Genomic DNA, 23,796 nt, shown 5'->3' with positions numbered 1-23,796 from the left:
GCCCGCTGAACTTTTAATGCAAACATTTTATAATGGACTAAATCCTACAACTAGAGGTTCATTGGACGCTATGTCTGGAGGGTTATTCATGAAGAAAACATCTGCCCAAGCAAGAGAACTTTTGGAGGAAATGGCAATCAACAGCAGTATGTGGCCCGCGGAACGTGGACACGTACCATCAACGAAACCATCATCCTCAACTACTTCATCAGTTAAAGGTATAATGAATCTTGATCCAGTAGCGATGTTGCAAGCCCAATTCTCTGCCTTGTCGCACAAAATTGATAGGTTTATGGCACCGTGTGATCCTAATGGTCAGCCAATCCAAACGGATGTGGATTACGAAGGTATGAGTGAAATTGAACAGGTAAATTTTGTCCAAGGGCAAAACCAAAATAATAACCCTTATTTCAATACATATAATTCTGGATGGAGAAATCATCCTAACTTTAACTGGAGAGATAATAATAATGCTAATGCTAATCAAAATCGTACTACTAATTATCAAAATCAATCCAGAGACACGATTAGCACTTTATCTTCTAAAATCGACAAATTTATTGATGCTATGAGCGGAAAAATAAGTAATCACGACGATGGTTTTAAACAGATCGAGAATAAATTCGATCAGCTTATTAAAAACCAATCATCCAGCATCCATAATTTGGAGATTCAAATTGGACAACTCGCTAAATCAATTCCATCCCGCAAAGAGGGAAGTCTTTCAAGCCATACGGAAGAAAATCCGAAAGAGCATGTTAATGCTATCACTCTTCGTTCAGGGAAAAATTACTTAGGCCCGGAAATGCCCGGAAATTCGACCTTACCTGGAACTGATTTATCGAAGCCCAAAGAAGATACATTAAAACAAAAAGATGCACCGATTGACTCTAGTACAAAAACTTTTGTACCCAAACCACCTTTTCCACACAAAGTCCGCAATAAGGACTATGACAAACAACTTTTAACATTTTTAGACAAACTTAAGAATTTGCATATTAATTTAACGTTTATGGATGCGATTACGCAAATTCCCAATTATGGTAAATTCCTCAAAGATTTAATTTCAAAGAAAATCAGTTGGGAAGGAATTTCATCCATTTCACTAACTGAAGATTGTAGTTCGATTGTGTCAAGTAATTTCCCACAAAACTCAAGGATCCCGGATGTTTTACCATTCCATGTAAATTGGGAGATATTGAATTCCCAAGTTGTCTTTGTGATTTAGGAGCGAGCATTAACTTGATGCCATTATCTATTTTTAATAAGTTAGGCTTAGAAGAAGACATCAAACGTACCAATATGGTTTTGCAATTAGCGGATCAAACCACTAAAAGACCATACGGTATAATTGATGATGTTTTAGTTAAAGTTGACAAATTTATTTTTCCTACTGATTTCGTTATTTTAGATTTTGCTTATGACGTAAACTGTCCGCTAATCTTTGGTAGACCGTTCATGAACACGGGACGTGCTCTAGTTGATGTGTCGGAAGGAAAAGTAGTTTTAAGAATAGGCGATGATAAGATTGAGTTTGATATGAATCAAGCGATGAAATATCCTATGGAGGATTTCGCTTGTATGAAACTTGATTTAATTGAAGAATGTGTAAATGACATTGTTCAAAAAGAAGAAATAATAGAACCTATAATGAGTGAGGACCTAGAAGATAAGGACCCAGAACCTTTGATTCGAGAAGATGGACCAGTTCCGCCTTCAATTATAGTTCCACCTAAATTAGAACTTAAAGAATTACCAAGTCATTTGAGGTACGCTTTCTTAGGCGAAGGCGATTCTCTACCTATTATTATCTCTAACAAATTAACACAAGTCCAAGAAGAGAAATTGAAAGAAGTTGTTAGAAATAGGATAGGAAGTATGGGTTGGCAAATTTCAGACTTAAAAGGTATTAATCCAAGTATTGTAATGCACAGAATTCACTTAGAAGAAGATAAGCCACCTAAAGCGGATAGGCAAAGACGCCTAAATCCGAACATGAAAGAAGTAGTAAAAAATGATATTACTAAACTTCTGGACAATGCAATTATTTATCCTATTTCGGATAGTGAATGGGTTAGTCCAATCCATTGTGTTCCTAAAAAGGGAGGCATAACAGTTGTAAGGAATGAAGAAGGTGAATTAATACCTACGCGAACCACCACTGGTTGGAGGGTTTGTATAGATTATAGAAATCTAAATAAAGCAACTAGGAAAGATCATTTTCCTCTTCCTTTCATTGATCAAATGATCGAAAGGATAGCTGGTCATGCTTTCTACTGTTTTCTTGATGGTTACTCCGGATTCTTTCAAATATACATTTACCCGGATGACCAAGATAAAACAACCTTCACATGTCCTTACGGAACATTTGCATATAGAAGAATGCCCTTTGGTCTATGTAACGCACCTGCAACATTTCAACGTTGTATGACTGCGATTTTTAATGATTTCATTGAAGATATCATGGAAGTTTTTATGGACGATTTTTCAGTTTATGGAGATTCTTTTGATTCGTGCCTAGAAAATTTGGATAAAGTTTTGTCTAGATGTAAAGAAACAAATTTGGTATTAAATTGGGAAAAATGTCATTTCATGGTTGACGAAGGAATTGTTTTAGGTCACAAAATATCTGAAAAAGGATTAGAAGTAGATAGAGCAAAAACCTCAGTAATAGAGAAATTACCCCCTCCAACTACTGTTAAGGGAGTGAGATCATTTTTAGGACATGCTGGTTTTTACAGAAGATTTATTAAGAATTTTTCTGTAATTTCCAAACCACTTACTAATTTACTCATGAAAATTCAACCTTTGATTTTAATGAAGAATGCGTTAAAGCTTTCGAAACATTGAAAACAGCTTTAGTCAGTGCACCTGTTATTGCTAAACCTGATTGGGATTTACCATTTGAAATTATGTGTGATGCAAGTGATTTAGCTGTCGGATGTGTTCTAGGTCAAAGAAAAGATAAGAAACTTCATGTCATTTATTATGCAAGTCACACACTGTTTGGTGCACAATTAAACTACACCACAACAGAAAAAGAAATGTTAGCCGTAGTTTTTGCATGTGACAAGTTTAGGTCATATTTATTAGGCTCAAAAGTTATTATTTATACTGATCATGCAGCATTAAATATTTATTTGCTAAAAAGGATGCAAAACCACGTCTAATTAGATGGGTTTTATTGTTACAAGAATTTGATATAGAAATAAAAGACAAAAAGGGAGTAGAAAATCTTGTCGCCGATCATCTATCGAGACTTGAAGATGAAAACGGTCCTATAGGTGAAACTATCGATATACGAGATGATTTCCCTGATGAACACCTCTATCAAATAAAAAGTGCCATGTCATATTGGTATGCAGATATTGCTAATTATCTTGCAGCCAATATTGTTCCGGAATGATTAGATTTCCAACAAAAGAAGAAATTTTTCTTCGATATTAAACAATATTTTTGGGAAGATCCTTTTTTGTTCAAAACTTGTGGTGACGGGATAATTAGGAGATGCGTTGGTGAAAATGAATACGAATCCATAATATTGGAATGCCATTCTAGCTCTTATAGAGGACATAATGGAGTTAACAAGACAGCAGCTAGAATATTTGAAAGCGGTTTTTTTTGGCCTACGATGTTTAAAGATGTCCGTTCATTTATTACTCGTTGTGATAAGTGCCAAAGAACAGGAAATCTAGGAAGGAAAGATGAGATGCCCCTCACAACCATATTAGAAGTTGAAGTCTTCGATATGTGGGGAATAGATTTCATGGGACCTTTTCCCCCTTCCAATGGTAAAACTTACATATTAGTTGTCGTTGATTATGTTTCAAAGTGGGTTGAAGCAATTGCAACCCCGACGAACGATTCTAAAGTTGTCGTTAATTTTCTTAACGATATATTTTGTAGATTTGGTTGTCCAAGAGTTATCGTTAGTGATGGCGGTACTCATTTTATAAACAAGAGTTTTGAAACGCTTATGAAAAAATATGGAGTACGCCACCGCGTATCAACGCCGTACCATCCTCAGTCAAATGGTCAGGCGGAGATATCAAATCGAGAACTCAAATGGATTCTTGAGAAAACAGTTTCATCTTCTAGAAAAGATTGGTCTTCTAAACTCAATAATGCATTATGGGCATACCGTACTGCATTTAAAACACCAATAGGAATGACTCCGTACCGCTTAGTGTATGGGAAGGCATGTCATTTGCCAGTCGAATTAGAACATAAAGCCTATTGGGCTATTAGAGAACTTAACTTTGATTTACAACAAGCAGGTAAGAAACGTTTGCTCAATTTGAATGAGTTAGATGAGTTACGTCATCTATCTTACGAAAATGCAAAGATTTATAAAGAAAAAGTGAAAAAATGGCACGATGCCAAAATTAAAGTCAAACACTTTAATGTTGGGGATAAAGTGCTGTTATTTAATTCACGACTTCGTTTATTTCCAGGAAAACTTAAGTCCAGATGGTTAGGACCATATTTAGTCGTCAAAACATTCGATTATGGTTCTTTAGAACTGGAATGTCCTACCAGAGTTCGATTCAAAGTTAATGGTAATCGATGTAAAATCTATTACGAAAATATTTCACAAATTGAAATTACGTTCGTAACAAGATTATCTGACGTATAAATTACTCAGTTTATCTTACACAGTTTATTTTGTTTTATTGTTTTTATATTTTTGTTCATTTATTTTATTTTATTTTATTATATTATATTTTATTTTATTTTTTCCAAAATGCCATTTTTATGATTAGATGACTTTATGTTATGATTTAAATGCATAAAATATTTATATTTCATGATTTTAGATTTAATTTTTAGGAAATTAAGATGAATTTGAAGTTTCAGGCAATTCTCTACCGAGAATTTAGAATTCCCTACCGAGAATCCCCTTTTTAAGAATAGTCCAAACAGGTTCGGATTTCTCTGTTCATACCGAGAATTTTAAATTCTCTACCGTGAATCGGGAGGTAGCTTCGATGCCTGATTTCCGCAAGGAAATCAGCGTGTCGCGACCGCGGCTTTGACATTCACGGTCGCGACACGCGTGTTTCCTGCACTATCAGGTCTGAAACACTCTAACCTTTCGACGAACCTCTTGGCAAATGAAACATTAAGTTTCTTCATTCCCGAAAGGTGTAATTTTATACCTTTTCATAATTAAAACAACACCTCTTTTCATCTCCAACTCTTATAAATTAATCCTAGGAGATTCAAGTTCTGTTACAATTCTTTTCATTTTTGTCAGAATTCTGATTTTCTTCGCAAACACCGTTCTTGCTAAAGTAACACAAACTTTGCACCATGCCTACCAAATACAAACCATCTAGGCACAATGCTGCCTCAATCAACAAACGCCCAGACTTATCCAAGCGATATGGGGCGCCTTTTCCTATCTTCAACCACGATGAAGGTAGGCGTTATTGGAATCTCCGCTACACATTCTTCACCGGAATGTTGTATATGGATGAATTCCTTAACAACCAACTTGGAATTAGTAATGACATGAGCCGCTATATGGAGCGCTTAGGGTGGATAAAATTCGCCCAAATGCGATTTCCAATAATAGGTGATTGGATACTCGAATTCTTTTGTACCGTGCGTTTCACTAATAAACGACGAGTACGTCTCAGTTTTCGTCGGGAAGGCGAAATTTTTACTTTCGGCTATCCCGAGTTGCATGCTTGGTTTGGTTTTTCCCCGAGGGATACAATCAAACGTCGTCCTAGAAGAGACATGACATCCACGGATGTTTGGAGAATGCTCACTAGATTCTGGCGATTCAATTCAAAACTCGCCTATAATCACTCTTTTCGCTCTAACTCCATGCTGTATCTGCACAAATTCCTGTGTCACAGTTTATTCGGTCGCACATTCAGTAGTGTGGTCCGTGACACAGATCTTTATGTCCTTGGAGATATATTCCAGGGAAATGCAGTAGATTCTTCAAAGATTCTGATGGAGGGTCTTGTCGCCGCTTCTCGATCCAAAGATAAGAAGATTGGGTTCGGCAATATAATCTGTGGAATAATTCTCGGTTCAAAGGGTACCATTGATGTTCCCTGGAGTGATGATGAATTCTTCCCGACAATTGACTATGAGTTTCTCGAGCACGAAGGACTTGTAAAACGTGTCTTTCGAGCAGGGCCTCAATTTTTGTCTGCACCGGAACGTGAAACTTTCGTGCAGTTTCAAATTGATCGTATTAAGGCCAGAAATATCCCGTTTGATAGGGATGAATATGTAGAATAGTTTATGTTTTTCATTTTATTTTTGTATATATTTTGTTTTGTATTAATTATTGGTTTGTTTTCATTATTTGTACATATGTTAATATAATAAAGATCTTATTTAGTTCAATTCTTAATTTTATTAGACTTATCCATTTGATCCATTATCTATACTTAGCATATTTCATATGGGTCGATTCTAATTATTCTTACTCAAATTAAGATAAAAAGGATTCACATGAACTAATATGGTTTTCTATTTTTCCACACATATATCCACATTTAATTCTATTTGTAACTCAATTTATTTTCAATGAATTAAGTTATCTTTTTATCATTTCAATTCATGTATTAAATATGTATTAACATGCACTTATTATGCATTTAATATGGTTCTCTTAACTTATATGCATAAATGCACATTTACGTTTCATTAATTCTTCATAACCAATTTATTATACTTTAATTCACTTTATTAAGGTAAAACCTTTGGTTTTCCTTGCAATTAATGTCATTTATTTAAGTTTTAAGTGCAGGAACACTTAATATTACGTTCAGGAACCATTCCACCAACAAAAATGCACAAACCAAGTCATTAGGCACCCAAATTGGCCATTTTGACCAATTCTCTACCGAGAATTAATTAATTCTCGGTATGAGCAGCAAGTTCGGCCAATTTTCAGGGCGAAAATTGCCTGAAGTTCGCGTGCCGCGGCCGCGGCTTTGCCATTCACGGTCGCGACACGCGTATTATATGCCCATTTCAATCCGATTTTGACACCAAATTTTGCCTATTCCTATACCTATTCTACCTATTCACCTACCTATACAACCCTATATAAACTTACCTCTTACACAAACCTCACATCACCTCTATTTTTACCCAATCCCTTACTCTAAACTCTTCCCCAAAAAATCTACTTTTACTCTTCCCAATTTATTCACTCCAATTTCTATCCTCTTTTCTATTTTCAATCACTTCCAATTCAAAACCCCCAAACTCATCTTCAAGCTTTACTCTTTCTCTCAACTCCTTTTTCTTCTTCTTCTTCTCAAACCCTAAAAACACTAAACATCATCACCATGGTTAGGACTAAGCGTGTTGGTAACAAGCCCGCTGTTACGGAAGCTAATCGCCTTCGGGTTCAATGCGGAGCTTATTTCGATATCTATTCGGAGGAGGAAGCCGCTCGTTTCAAACATTTTTCACAAGCCGACCGCCAATTTGTAGATATGCACTTCTTAGACTTCCATTCGGTAAGAACATTAAATTTCTATACTCGAATTGATGCCTTTATTGAAGCGTTAGGTTGGCAAGAATTCGTTAATATGCGTTTCCCGCGTATTAATGAATATGTAGTGGAATTTTTGGTCACTTTGACCATAAACAAGAAGAAAACTTCAATCTCTTTTAGGAATAATGGTATCACATACACCATTGATTATGAAGCAATGGGAAATATGTTTGGTTTCCCTACTTCTAATTTTTATGATAAGCCTAAAGATTTTGATAATGATGCGGTTTGGCAAACTCTTTCGGACCAAGATTATTTTAATTCGAAAAACACTTCAAGCAAGTTGATTAAGGACAATTGTGTGTTCTTCTTTCATAAGTATTTGAGTTTCTCCTTGTTTGGTCGTGTTGAGAGTTCCAAGATTCAGGTTCGGGATTTGTATGTTTTGGATAGTTTGCTTAAAGGCTTGCGGATTGATAGCATTGGTATTTTATTTGATAATTTGTTCCGTGCTTCGAGGGCTAGTACCATTCAGATCCCTCTTTGTAATTTTATCACCGCTATTATGTTGGGAGCACGGGGTGAGTTGGCCGATTATGACATGTCGACCTACCGTGGGTATGTTCCACTTTTGGACATCTCGGCTCTTGAGCGAGCTCATTTATTGCTTCCACAAGGACCTCCCGTCTTTATTTCCTATGCTACCCGCATTGCCCATCTTCGAGGTACTATGGGTGGTGGCGCTTCAAGTTCTCAATTTGTAGGTACCGAAGGCGGCGGTGAGGCGGAAGGCGAGGAGGATGAACCACCGGCTCAAGCACAACCCCAAGCACCTCAAGCGGAGGATGATCCGGTAGATTTGCGGAGGATTTTGAACCAAATCAATTCCAACAATCGTCAAATGAACTTGAGAATTGATGATTTGGTTGAAAACAATATGGTGATGAATGACAACCTCAACCTTTTGAGGCGTGAACATCGATCGACTTGGCATCGGATGCTTTCCTTTTTCCGACGCCGCAATGTGGAGACGTCACCTACACCTCCCGATTCCCCACCTCAAGCATAGGTTGTTTTCCTTTCATTTTATTTTTATCTTGTTATAATTTGGTACAATTTTAATTTTCATATGTTTGGTACAATTTTCCATTTTTCATTTTATGTTGAATGTTTCCTTTGCTACAATTTCAATTTTTGTTTCATATGCCTTATTTCGTATTTATTTTTTATGTTTTCTCCATTATTTTTACACCAATGAAGACATGGTCCAATTTAAGTATGGGAGGAGACATACATATATCAATTTCTTTACGTATACGAATAAAATGCAACAAAGATATTATTTTGCAAAACAAATAATAAATGCAACGAATCATTTATATGCAAATGCAACGTATTTTGCAACATAAACTTGTTTAAAACGCTATTTTTATTAACTTTACATTTTTCATATGTTTATAAATTAACCATAAGTTAATATGATTATTTGTTTAGGTTATCATTATCGTTAGAAATAATATTTCTATACGGGTAATATTTTTCAAATTTTTTCACAAATCTCCGTTACGATTTTAAATAAAATTGTCTCGAGTAAATGTATTTTAGTTAAATAAATTCTTTATTTTCAATCTCTATTTTATATCATGCAATTCATGATACAATAAATCTTATTTTAAGTTTTCAATTAGGTTTATAAACATTAAATTGAACTAACAATTTTTAGCTCGGTTTGATTTCGTCTTACATTAACACTAATTGAAGTTTTTAAGGAAACTTTAGCCATAATAAAATGTTGAATTTTAAGTCAATATATGATGAATGTGCTATCTTTCTTTTTCCCAAATTACAATTTTAATTTTATATTTCATATTAATTAATCAATTAGTTGAATTCTTAACTTTTGGCCACGATTGAGACCAACCTTATCACAATCGAGGTATGAAATGGAAGAAAATTAAGTACCGTTTACTTTTGGCCACGGTTGCGACCACCCTTATCACAATCGAGGTATGAAAGGAACGTTTAAAGAAAAAATAAAGGGTAAATTTCATCAATGGTGTACAACGTTTGTCTCATTTCATACTTTGGTGTACAACCTTCAATTTGTCTCACTAATATATACGAACTTATAGGTGACCTCCCACTTTAGTGTACAGCCGGTAAAAATGACCGGTCAACGTCCGGTCAACGCACCACCTCATCATTTTTTATTTTATTTATTTATAAAACAGATCCACATAATATAATTACAAAAATACCCTTCTTCCTAAATAAGAAACACCATCTTTCCATCATTCCTTCTCCCTCTTTTTCTTCTGCAAATCATTTCTCTCTCTCTAACTCCTCTCTCTTTCTCTAACTCCTCTCTCTCTCTCTCTCTTCAATCCTTTCTTCAAATAATCCTTTTATTATGACAACACCCAAAATTATGGAGTTCTAAAGAACCAAATTCGGTGAAGTTGCCCCTCTGAAGACACTAAGACCATATGCAATACAATTGCATTTAGACAATGTCTAAATCATACCCAGATGTACATTTACTTGGTTTCATTTCCTATTGGATACCTCTGAAAATCAATATAGCTTATTCACTTTCGCGGTGACGCGCTCGTCAATAAAGCGTTCCAGGAAATGCTATCCCGGGATCGACTCATTTGAGAAAACCAAAGTCTGGCATTTCATGTTCCCATACTTGCCATACATGTCAATAAGGGAATTACCAAAAATAATACTGGAATTGAAATGAACAGTTTGAATTTGAAAAAATTGTTTTGTATTGGAGTCAAAAATTAATTAATGGCAAAAATAAATATCTATGCATGCTCCTAAATGTTTCATTAATCTCAAATTAATAGTATTAAAAGCCTAGAGTGTGTATAAATGTGCAAATAATACTTTCAGTTTCTGTCATAAGATTGGTTTATATGTTTAGCCAACTCTTTCTTTGATTTTGAGATCCTAGAGAAGCATAGTCTAGTACCCCTCCATATATGCAAGTTTTTCAGTAAGTTTTAATTTTCGTCATTTCTACTGCTTATTCAGTAATCAACTGGATTAATTCTCTTGCTTTTAGATATTAGCTAATTAGCTTTATATTTAACAGTTGGAGTTTCTGATCTTGCAATTTCAAAGACTTAAAAAAAATGGAGTTTCTGATTGGATACGAAAGTTCTGTTTAACTACAACAACAATATGAAGGGCCTGGAAGATGCACGAGTTAATCTGGAGATAAGAGGACTGACGCGGATGGATCTTTTGCTCTTTTGGCGTAGGCATAAGCATAAAATGGGAAGGAGGAAGAAAGATTAAATGAATAGAAATAAAATAGAGAGAGAGGAGTTAGAGAGAGAAAGGAGAAAGGAGGAAGAAGAGGGTAAAGAAGTAATTTTATTCTAAATGGTCAATTTTTAACTTTTTGACCGGTCAAACCGCTGACATGGAACGTTGACCGGTCATTTTAACCGGCCATACACCAAAGTGGGAAGTCACTTATAAGTTCGTACATATTAGTGAGACAAATTGAAGGTTGTACACCAAAGTGTGAAATGGGGCAAACGTTGTACACCATTAATGAAATTTACCCAAAAAATAAAGCGTGTTTAAGTTTAAAGTAACGATTGCGTCCACCCATGGCATGGTCGGTACCTCTTAAGCAAACACAAAACAATAAAATACGTATAAGGTTACGGTTGAAACCACCCTCATTTCGGGCGTAACCAAGCAAAAAAAAAATAAATTAAAATTAAGAACTTATTCATTTAATATATCTTATATATTAGTTTAGGTTTGGAAAAGGAAATTTAGTGCTTTGAAATGCTTTGAGATGAAAAACTCAATAACATGCGTGCTTATATCGTCCCGAATGCTTCAATTCAAAATTGGAAATACAAGACGAGTGATATATCGTGTATATTGTACTAAGTTAGTTTGATATTTTGCGTATAAATTTGTCATGCGAAGTTAGTCTTTTCGGCTTAACTAATTTAAAAGGTAAAACAGAGATATATGTTTTATTTTTATAAAGAGATTAGTTAAAGAATAAATTCAGTGAAATTTTGCTCGGGACTAGCAAAAGATTAAGTGTGGAGATTTGTTAAGCCAAAAATATACCTAAAATATCATCAATAATTACATCAATATTGCTACGAATTTATGCTATTTATACCTATTTAGAATACTTTTACTCCCGAATATGTTTCTTTCTTGCAAGGTACATAAATATTTGGTAAAATCCAAATAGGAGTAAAAAGAGCTCAAAAATAGAAGAAAAGCTCTACAAAAGGAGTCGAAGACGACGAAAATTAATAACGCCAAGTCGAGGACACGAACGAGAGCCGAAGAGGTGAAAAACGCTCAGTGCCGCGACCGCGGCCCCCAATATTCACGGTCGCGACACGCGTCACTCAGCCCTCCTTCCCTTCGTCCGAAGTACAAGTTGTTGCTCCCCCATTCTCGGTAGAGAATTTAATATTCTCGGTACGAGCAGGAGATTTTAGAAGCCTAGTTACACACTTTCGTTTTCGACGAAACGCGATCGTTCGGGTGGATAAAGACGTCCTTTCGCAGCGGACACGATCCTTCACAACGGACACGACACTTCAATCAAGACTCTTCAACATCTATAAATAAAGAGTTGATGGAGAGTTGAAATATAATGTTATATGTGTAGAAGAAAGAGATTAGTGTAGAATTTATGCAGAAATTCTGAGTCAAGTGATTCAGAAGTTAGATTTAGATTATGTTCAAAAGCAATATGATGTACACACATTGTTTACTAAATAATTACAAACTCAGTAGCGTTTAGACATTGTTCCAGTTTAGTTTTCATTTTGATAGTAGACCGACCCAGTCTCTATTACGAAGATTCAACGAGAAGATTGAGTAGTGGATCTGCCCCTGAGCCTGACAAACTCTAACGAAACCCAAGGAAAGGATTGACAACCCGTTCACTTGCACGCCGTCGAAGAATTCAATGCTCCATGTTCTCTGTAAACTTGTATCAATTTATATTTCATCTAATAAAGTCCGTTCTATTCGATAGATTTTTATGCAGCACTTATGGTAACCAATCCACTAAAGTGACTGCTGGTGTTTTCATTAAAACGTATTTAATCCAAAATCTTTACAAGGAAGCTTTGTTGAACACTTAGGCAAATTATTATCTCGAAAGAGTTTTAATTTGATTAAGGGCAACTATCCCGAAAGGGTTTTGTCGCGTTCAAAGCCAATTAATTAGAGGTTCCGTCATTTATTTCATTTTTATAATTCGTACAAAGTTTAAAGTTGTTTTCTTTGCTTAATGCAAACAAATATACTTGTTTACTTTTCTAAAGTACTAAAACGTTCCTGTTTTGCAAATTCATTTTTAAATCAGAATATTTTCTAACATCTTCATATTCTAATCTAATTCTCATTCTAGCAATTTCAAAACCAAAACCGATTAAACGATTTTCCATATTATAAACCTTTAAAGTAAATTTAACCGATTATAAATAAGTTTTGTTGAAAAACGTTCCCTGTGGGATCGATATCTTTTATTACTACAAGCGTATACCGTGCACTTGCGGAAATCGCTCAACAAAGGGGTATTTATAATCTCTTGTATCTAATCCCTAGTTAGATAAAATTAGGTTACTGAATAGGAATTCCATTCAGAATAGAATTCCTAATTATTATCTCACTATATATCTAATATATTAAGGATAATAATAATAACCTCATTGGATAATAATAGGAGTATATTAATCTAATTAAAACTCCTAACTTAATTATCTCTTAATTAATTTAATTCATATTCCTAATCTAATTAGGATTAACAAAATCAAATTAATTATTCATGTATATCACTACATGAATTTCGACCCCCTTATGTCCATGTGCCTTATTGGGCTCAATTGGGCTTCTATCAATTAATTAACATCTATCTCTCTTTTAGGTTCCAAGTCTTATGTGTGATCCATTAGGTTCTTATTGCTTCTAGCCGTATGCAACGTTATTAAATTAATTTTCAAAGAATTATATTTAATCTTTGCATAACGGAATGATGTACAGAGTATGTGATTAGCAAGTCCGTAATCATTCCCCCAGAGCTATAAGAAGACATGTTGATTCTGTCTTAACCTTTCCGTATTAGTTACAGTATAATTCGATCCTTTATCAACTACATCCTTGAACTGAATCTTATGACTATGGGTGATGTCAAGTCACATATATCGAGACGTTCATTTTACTTGTACAGGCCGAGTCAACTCAAAAAGATAGGTTAAGTGAAATCTGTATTTCTTACTCTTAAGCTATCACCTTGCAAGGATTTAGAGTCGAGTCTTCCACAAGCGATCCATGGATGTATCTCCCATTTATCGGGAGTGATAAATGCTCAATCCAATATATAAGGACTCCGCAATTACTTCCTGTGATACCCAACGTCTACTGTTCACACCCTAGAGTCATCTCTGTTAAGGATCGTGTTACACCATAGTCAAAGCATCACATTCCGTAATCCAGAATACCAATTAATATTCCTTTGAGTCTGAGGATTAGTTATACCTATTAATACCAATGAGATGAACAGGTGACAAGAATGAATCTACCCATCCTGTTATCTCAAATCGGATCCCCAATCCTAATGAATAACGTTTCATCGGATCTATGTAACTGTTCAGATATCTGTATATATGAAGCTTGTGAGATCAGCTTTCTGTCGGACAGAAGACATTGTTACATACAAGTCTCAACAGTGATATGTCAATCCCAAACATATCACTTGACTTGGGATGGTTTTAAGTTTATCAGTTTACTATAAAGTTTTGTCTCACTTCATGCTTGTATGAACACTTTATAATCACTTTAAATAAACTTACGGATTTCCTTTTATTAGACTTTATTTAGTGCTTAAAAGGGATTGCCTTTATATAGTTATAAAACATATATCTCATTAAACAAATGATATAAAGAACAATTCATTTACATTAAGTTTGTATCCTAGAACAATTGTCTATAGGACACTAAACCCCAACAATTGCCTTACGCACGAGCTTAATTTGGCTTGCTACTATGCAATACACGCATGTTGAGTTTGAGTCTGACGCTAAGCTTGTGGTGGATGCAATCCACTCCTGCAAGAAAGATATCTCAGAGTTTGGATCAATTATCTATGATTGTCGGGTTATTCTTGGATCCAACCCTGCTTTTACTTTAGCTTTTGTTCCTCGTTTAGCGAATAGGGCTGCACATTTGGTAGCTAGACAGGCCTGTTTCAATGCTAGCGATTTTTTATGTACTGTTGTGCCGGAATGGCTGTCAAACGTTATTGTTGAGGATGTCAATCCTATTTTTATATGAAAGTTCTATTTAGGGTTAAAAAAAAAAATCACATACTTATCATTTATTTAATAGAAATATATAAGAAACTTTTAGTAACCATTGAAACATTTACCAAAATGAAATCTACAAAAGTGAAAAACGAAATCTACAAAGTGAACAGTGTGAATCCTTCTTTAATTTGAAAGAGAAAATTCCTTTTTCATTTAAAGACCAAACAATCATAAATTACTTTCTCATTATTACAACTCGGCTAACTCAAGCTATGACCACCATAACCCACCACCACCGCCGCTACCTCCTCCTCTTCCTAGTCACCACCGTCCTCCGCCTCTCCACCACCGCTTCCGCTATAGGTGTAAACTACGGCACTCTTGCCAACGATCTGCCGCCTCCATCTCAGGTGGCCAATTTCTTAAAAACTCGAACAATAATCGATAGCATAAAGATCTTCGATGCAAATCCAGAGATTCTCCGGGCCTTTGCAGACACCGGCATTAGTGTTACAGTGACGGTTGGGAACGGGGATATCCCTGCCCTTGCGAATGTTAACAATGCTCGAAGATGGGTTGGTGATAATATTGGACCGTTTTATCCTCGAACAAGGATAAATAGGATTACTGTTGGTAATGAAATTATGGCTAGTGCTAATAAAGCTTGGATCTCTAATCTTGTTCCGGCTATGAGGAGTCTTCATAATGCTCTTCTTTCTGCCGGAATCCGGGGCATTCAGGTACAGCCTTCACCAGATTTTGTTATTTTTTGGTGCTAAATTATCCTTTTTATTATATATTAGAATAGATTTTTTTAATAGAAATAAAAAAGGCTATAAATAAGTTTATTAAACTGATTGGTAAAGTTATAGGAAGACTAAATTTGATACATGAGTGTAAATAAATACATTATTAAATTTTAAACTTTGTTTATCTTTTTTTTTGAAAACTTTGTTTATCTTATTAATTAGGTTTTATAAATTTTAATTAAATTTCTTCAACTTTTTATATTTTATTGTTATTTTAAAGTGCATTATTGGGTTTCTGTATTATTTTATAAAAGAATTTAATTAAGTCAAAAATAAAAACTAGGGGTTTTTTTATTTTTTTTTATTCCTAGGGGCTTTTTTTTATAGAAAAGTTAGGAGCTCAATTAAAATCCAAATATTGGGAAAAAAAAGGGAAAATTACACAGAAATTCATCTTTTAACAACTATTTACAACTATATCAAGTCATAATTTTAGATTATGTCAAACTAGTAAAATCAGTACTTTTAATATATTTTAAGAACTAGAATTTATAAATTAGAAATCTAGAATATATTTTCTAGGATTTATGATTTATGAATTAGAGTCTAGAATTTTAAACTATGATGTAAAATCATAATATATAAAGAATAATGACATATTAAGAATTAAGTTTAGTGATATGACTTGTAATTTTGTGCTTAATTATGATATTCATGTATTTGACCCCCAAAAAAAAACAAGATCCAGAAGTGTATAATGGGCCTTTAAATTTGCCCAGAAAAACAAATTATTCCAACTTATTTAAAGTGAAGATTTAAGGGTGAATTACGTGAATATTAAATATAAAATTACAACTAAGTCATATAATCAAATTTAATTCTTAATATATCATTATTCTATATATATTATGATTTTACACTATAATTTAAAAAATTTAGATTCCAATTCATAAATCATAAACCTTAGAAAATATATTCTAGATTTCTAATTTATAAATTCTAATCCTTAAATATATTAAAAGTACTGATTTTACTAGTTTGACATAATAAAAAATTATGACTTGACATAATTATAAATAATTTTTAAAAGATGCATTTATGTGTAATTTTCCCAAAGCATTATTTACTCATAAAAAATATTTTTGTTTGTCCCTTATCTATTATTTTGTGACATTAATTCTTGATCTATAAAAATATGTGTTTAACTCTTGACCAATTATTTAACCAATCGCATTTGGGTTAAGACAAATATTATGGTGTATATAAAGAGACTCGTTCAATATTTGTTTTCAAAGATTAGATTATGCTTACTTTGTTTTTAATAATCATTAATCATAACTAATATAAGTGTTCAATATTTGTGTTTAATAATCGTTAATCATATAATCATAATATAAGTGTTATATTATTTCGCTAATACGTTATAATACCTCAACTTTTATATAACATTTTTTATCAAAAAAAAAACTTTTATATAACATTTTACACTTAGAAACCACCTGTTTTATTTGCTATTCTACTACAACTTTGGAAAACATCAATCCAATTTTCCTCCATCCGATTAGTAATTATTGTGCACCCGATTTAATAATAGGTCTCTACATACTCACTAACTTCTATCTAAATTGAACCAAACATGATTGATTGATTGGTACATCTCATCCGTCAATAATATAACAATGTAAGATGTTACTAAAATATACTATCTCTGTTTCATATTACATGTCTTTTTAGAGATTCTTTTTTGTTTCATATTACATGTCATTTTATATGATCAGTACACGTTAAGTCATCATTTTTTCTACTATAAAATGCGGGTTTAGGGAAATTAATTAGAATAATGGATTTATTATAGAATAAATAAATATTAGAATCAATAAATAAGTGGCAATAATGTTTTTTTTTTTTTTGCAATATCATTAGTTTCTATACAATTCTTTAAAAAGATATGTAATATGAAACAGATGGAGTATATCACAATATAAGAGGTTAGAGGCAAAAAAAATATTTTTTATAAGGGGGGAGATTTTTTTTTTGAGTAAGCTCAAATAATAATTTAAGCCTAAAATGAAATTATTGATTATTTTTTTTTTTGAAGTAGAAATTATTGATTCTTGGAACTTGTTTAATTGATACTTTGTTTCAACTTACTTAAATTTTCTATTATTTTAAATATTTTAAAAAAATTCAAGAAATTAATAATATATTTTTAAATTTTAGACAAAAATCAACTTTTTTTTTCACAAGGGGCCTGATATATTATGTATGAAATAGTGTATGATATATATATATTAAATTAATTGGATTTTGAATAGGTAACGACGGCACACTCTCTCGGAATACTCTCAATCTCGGAGCCACCAAGTGAAGGGCGGTACAGGCGAGGGTACGACAGGGTCATATTTGCACCGATGCTCCAATTTTTACGAGAAACCAAATCGGCTTTCATGGTTAACCCGTACCCCTATTTCGGGTACTCTCCAAGTATGGAAAACTATGCTCTATTCAAGACCAATAAAGGTGTACATGATAAATTCACTGGCATTACTTATTACGACATGTATGATGCAATGTTAGATGCTGTTTATTCTGCTAACAAAAGACTAGGCTATGGTGACGTGGCAATTGTGGTTGGTGAGACCGGTTGGCCCTCCCTTTGCGACCCAGGTCAACCGCATTGTAGTGTGGCTAATGCGGGTTGGTTCAATGGTGTTTTGGTTAGGCGTGATCAACAGAGGAAGGGTACACCTTTGATGCCGAACCGGCGGTTCGAGACGTATCTTTTCTCCTTGTTTAATGAGAATCTTAAACCCGGTCCGGTTGCTGAGAGGAATTTCGGGTTGTTTAGATCGGATTTTACTCCGGTTTATAATATTGGGATTCTGCGTGATGGACAGGTTAGTTAGTTTGTTTGTTTTTTTTTTTGTTAAAATCAAATTTTCATTTCACAGCACGTGAACTTCACACTTCCCGATTTCTGACATTAGTGTTTGGTTGAATCTTCTGCTCCATAAAGTACATCCTGCGTTGCGTTCCATGTGATAAAATGAGCGATGATCACAGACTTGTGAGGTAACAGAAATTGAAATTGAATTTTGAAGGTATAATTCAAAATTAATTACTATCTCAAACTATCAAAATCATCCATCAGGTCTCTGAATTAAGTTCACATTTTAAAAAAAAATCATCAACTGGGACCTTATCGAAAATCATTTCGTTGAACAATTTCAGACTTTCTTCCCTAAACTCATTTTGAATCAACACAGAAATTAATATATTCTATATCAAATAGTCACAGTTTCTAATTTTAGGATAAGATGGGGACTCAATTGGTTATTTTTTCTTAATTTAGAGATTTGATTGCTGATTTTAATAGTTTAAGGTCCTAATTGACTTTGAAGCTTTAGTTTGGGGACCCATATGAGTGTAATCCAAATATATACTAATTTACAAATTAAGTGCAAATAAAATCCAAATATTTAATAATTTACATACATAATACACCTATTTTGTAATTGTTGGTTTTAGACCTGGCAATTATCGTGTTCGAGTCGTGTTCGTGTCGTGTCATTTCGGGTTCGTGTCAAAAAGAGTAAACCCAAACCCAACCCAAAAACTTTCGTGTCAAAGTCGTGTTAACCTTTTCGGGTTAGTGTCGATTTCGTGTCGTGTTTTCGGGTTACATGTAATTTTGTTATGCGTATATATTAATAATAACTCTTAAAAATATAAGAAGATTTGGTACTGTTTTTAAACATTTTATATCATTTTTAGATTAGTATGCTAACAATAATTATCGAAAAGTTCGATAATATCATGTTAGAGGGTTATGTAATGTGTTTATAACAATTTAGGAAATTCAAATTAATATTTGCAATTAATAATTATAATTTTATTATCTTTATTAATAAAGTGACATAAAAAAAAACATGAGAGAATATAACAATAATTTTCAATATCCGTGTCATTTCGTGTCGTTTTCGGGTTCACATATCAACACTAACCCAACCCAAAAATTAGCGTGTCAGTTTCGTGTCAACCCAAAAATGACCCATTACCTATTAAGCTCAACACTAACACTAAAAATCCGTGTCGTGTAATCGGGTCGTGTGTCATTTTGCCACCTCTAGTTGGTTTATACAATCAACAGCTTAATTTGGAATTGATATTTCGTATTTATCTACTTTCTTAATGTTATATTATATGATTATTATCAGCCCTTTGATTCAACATAGCCATATTTTTTTTATTCTTTTTAGGGATAAATTACAAATGTAGTCCATGGTTAATTATTTGAAGAGAACAGATTTAGTTCACTTACAAAACAGTGGAATATTAAGCCTAGTGTGTACTAGGCGGCGGAAGAAGAGTCTTTCAGTAAGAGGAGCAAATTTACATGGTGTAAAAAAAAAAAAAAAGGGCGGCCCGGTCGCATTACGCGTCCCCGCTGAGCGAGGGTCCGGGGAGGGGTCCCACCACAAGGGTGTATTGGGGGCAAGCCTTCCCTTGCAAATTTACATGGTGTATTTAAAAAAATTTTGCTAAATCAAACTTTCTCGTGTTTTTTTCCGTATATATACGTGTTATAATCTGAGATGTCAAAAACCAATTTTAAGTACCAATATAAAACATATCAAAATTAAGCTAGATTGTGTTTAAGATTCTTAACCTGTTAAATTGTGTTTAATAAAAAAAATTTGGATTTAAGTAAAACAATTATAGAAATTTGGATTTAGGGAGGGAGGAATTTGGATTTAGAGAACGTAACAGGCCAAAAAAATTTAAAAATTTGGATTTAGGTAGGACCTAACAAAGAATGGCCTAACTTTGGCCCTTCTTAGACCAATTTCCATTGTCTCTACCTTGGGGGTGCTAATTTAGCACCTCCATTAATATTTCATTAATTTTTTTGGAGACAGGGTGCCAGAACCACCGTGACGATAGGTGGTTCCGGCAGCTGGAGGGGCCCCACCCCTGAGTCTTATTGAGTGGTCATAATATTGAAGGTTGAAGGTTGGATTATGATCCGAACATGAAATTGCATATGAAAGGAAATTCAACTTTTGTTAATGAGATTTGAAATTTCACGTTCTAATAAATATTAGGGTCCTGATATTTACAGCCCTAAGGGCTGTAAATAAGAACCTTAAAATTCTTATTATTAGTGCTATTTTTGTTTTCCAATACCTAAAATTTGTTGATACTTTAATACTTAAATATTTAAATACATTTATCATAATATATTGTTATATTTCCAATACAATTAATTCTCTTTTTTATTGAAAATATAAGAAAACACATGGATAATTAATGCTTATATACAACCCTTAGGGTCGTATATATCATTTGCTTAAATACTAAGCTTAAAATTACACTGTGGATGTTAAATCCGTTCTCTCCTAATAACCATAGCGCTACATTAATACCTTATCCCTTTAAATATCCCTATAGTTGAGGGAGCATAGCATTTTTTAGAAAGTTGACATATCGACACTGCAGGGTGGTGGTGGTAGCAAGAGTGGTGGTAAGAAGAAGTGGTGTGTGGCAAAGGCAGATGCAACAAATGCACAATTGCAAGGGAACATAGAGTATGTGTGCAGCCAGGGTGTAGATTGCAGGCCTATTCAGGGTGGTGGTGCATGCTTTGATCCTAATAATCTAAGGTCTCATGCTTCCTTTTTGATGAACTCATACTACCAAACCCATGGTGCTCATGATTTCAATTGCGACTTCTCTCACACCGGACTCCTTACTTCTTTCGACCCAAGTATGTCTCCTTCTTTTCAAATAATTCACCGGAAAAAATATAAAAATAAACTATGTGGTTTCGACCATTTTCAAATACAATTCAATGTTTCAAAACATGATAAACTGGTAATTGGTTGTTAGCAAACACAATCAAAATGGAAATGAGTGGTAAAAAATGTGACATGTCCTTTTTTTTTCATGTTACCAAATTTTACATTATCTTTTCATTTGGAATATGTTTGCTAATGAATGTAAACATAAGGTATCAATTTGTCACATTTTGAAATACAAGCAACGACTGAAATCACATGATTTATTTTTATACTTTCAACTATGTTTTATTAAATCGATCTTAATTTCCTTTTCAGGTCATGGCATATGCAAATATATTTGAAGTCTTGCATTGCTTGTTGTGATGTACAATATTGAAGATGCGACATGACCCAAGCTTGTTCTTTATCTCATTTGTCTTGAAAATTTCAAGAGCTTTCTAATTGTTGAAAGAAATTAAGAAATTTGCACAACTTCAATTGCATAATATTATATGGATAACTAATATATTAATCTATTGCAAAATCCTTCTAATTGGAAGAATTTGGAGTAACATTTATCATGTTTTTACTTATTATAGGTTATATTAGATTACTGTTATATACAAACTTAAATATTTTAGATTCGAAATCGGACATGGAGAGATTTGGTTTAAACAATAATTAACCAGATCCTCCTCGTTTCAGTGGGATATTTAGATTCCTCCCTCCAGACACAATTCTTCATAACTAGGATGTCTCAATCTTAATTCAATTAGGAGTCTTTAACATGGGTATTTATGTACTATTTTTATGGTATCATATCTTTTTAAGGATTCTTTTCTGAATAGTTTAGAGTTAAGTTATTCTCATTCGGAATAGAATTTCTCACTTCAATATACAGTAAAACCTCGATCAATGCATATCCTTGGGACCGGAAAAAAATATTCATTAAACGAGATTATTTATTTATTGATAAATTATTCATTTATCGATAATTCAATATTTATTATTTTATAGATAAATTTTCATTGTAAAATGCATAAATTGTATATGGTAAGAAAAATAAAAAAGACATCAATTAAAGTATTACTTGAATATAGAGACGTTTAATTTTTTTGGTGAAACTTAATGCATTTAAAACTAAGTTCATGTACATAGAAAATGAAAAAGTTTAGTATTTAGCTATAAAAGGTCGAAGATATATTCCAATTACACATATTTTATATGTAATTCAATAATTATTAATTTATATTTTCATTGGCCCTTAAGGATTTAAATATTTTTATTACTTAATGCATTTAGCGAGGTTATTACTTTAGTCATTGGCCCAAGTCGGGACCGAAAGAATTTATTATATAAACGAGGTCATTACTTTATCGAACATTCATTTATCGAGATTTAACTGTAAATGGAAAGATTTCTCACTTCTATATAAAGGGTCTTATTCCCTAAAAAACGTACATTTGATTCATATAATTGATCTTTACTCTTATTTGTAATATTTACTCTACTATTGCTCCCTTTCTCTCTCTTTAGTTTAGAATTGACTTGAGTGTAACCTTTGTCTTTGTATTGTAGGGATATCGAAGTTGCATTCAATCGGCTCTTCTAGAAGGATTTTACACATACATTATCATTGGTGCAGTGAATGTGGATCGTAAAAATCATAATGACTTCATCATGTGCAGGCAAAGGATCGAACAAAAACCTTGACTATCAACGCCTTCATCATCTATATGCAACTCCTTATACCTTCATAGAGAGTACTAAGGGTGCAAACGAGTCTGCCTAGTTCGCAAACCGTTCGAATTCGGCTCGGTTAAAGTTCGGATCGATTGGACTCTGTATGCCTGAATTTGAGCTTCCTTGGGTTCGGCTTGAAAGTTCGTGAACAGGCTTGAGAATTTTTTTTATTAATATTATGTATACATATATTATTGATTTTTATTTTTTAATTTAAATATATTTTAATTTTATAATTTTTTTAGTTAGTTAACTACATATAAATGTTTGGTCCAAAACTCAATTTGAAACTATATGGTTGTAGACTATATGTTAATTCGAATTTATTAGATTCTATATTTATTTAATCCTATTACTTTGTTTAAATTTATTGTAAAATGTGTGTTATATTTGTTTTTTTTTTTAGTTTAAATTTGGTATTCATTCGTTGGTTGATTTTAGATAATAAAATGTTAATTAGGTACAATTAAGTATATTCAAAATTGTTTCAAAAAAAATTCAAAACGAGCCACTCTACAAGCTTCGAGCTCCAATCGAACCTTAATCGAGCTCGAGCCGACCCCGATCTCTGAACTTTTCGAGCTGAATCGAACCTGCTCCTGTTCGGTCTCGATTCGGCTCGTTTGCACCCATAGGGAGTACTTCTATTCCTCTTATCAGTGAGACGGACAAGCAACTTGTAAACAAAATCACTAGATTCCTAAGCCCTAAGACCTTAGTGCTTTTGCATGTCTTCT

General features: G+C 33.3%; 1 protein-coding gene across 1 annotated transcript; it reads left to right on the top strand.

Annotated features, from left to right (window-relative positions):
* Positions 1-14,956: 14,956 nt before the first annotated feature.
* Positions 14,957-21,878, top strand: LOC136227404 (glucan endo-1,3-beta-glucosidase). The gene is made up of 4 exons (XM_066016053.1): positions 14,957-15,527; positions 17,852-18,433; positions 21,036-21,303; positions 21,653-21,878. The coding sequence occupies exons 1-4, from the start codon at positions 15,060-15,062 to the stop codon at positions 21,676-21,678; spliced, it is 1,344 nt and encodes a 447-aa protein (XP_065872125.1). The 5' UTR covers positions 14,957-15,059; the 3' UTR covers positions 21,679-21,878.
* The last annotated feature ends 1,918 nt before the right edge of the window (positions 21,879-23,796 follow it).

This window comes from Euphorbia lathyris, chromosome 4, assembly GCF_963576675.1.
Source record: "Euphorbia lathyris chromosome 4, ddEupLath1.1, whole genome shotgun sequence".
Classification (NCBI taxonomy): Eukaryota; Viridiplantae; Streptophyta; class Magnoliopsida; order Malpighiales; family Euphorbiaceae; genus Euphorbia; species Euphorbia lathyris.
Note: the sequence above shows the minus strand (reverse complement) of the source record. Positions and strands in the feature narration are given on the sequence as shown.

Excerpts from the sequence above, each read along its gene's own strand:
- LOC136227404 (XM_066016053.1), top strand. The coding sequence starts at position 15,060 with ATGACCACCATAACCCACCACCACCGCCGCTACCTCCTCCTCTTCCTA. Across the intron at positions 15,528-17,851 it reads CCGGAATCCGGGGCATTCAG|GTAACGACGGCACACTCTCT; the intron begins GTACAGCCTTCA and ends GATTTTGAATAG. Across the intron at positions 18,434-21,035 it reads GGATTCTGCGTGATGGACAG|GGTGGTGGTGGTAGCAAGAG; the intron begins GTTAGTTAGTTT and ends TCGACACTGCAG.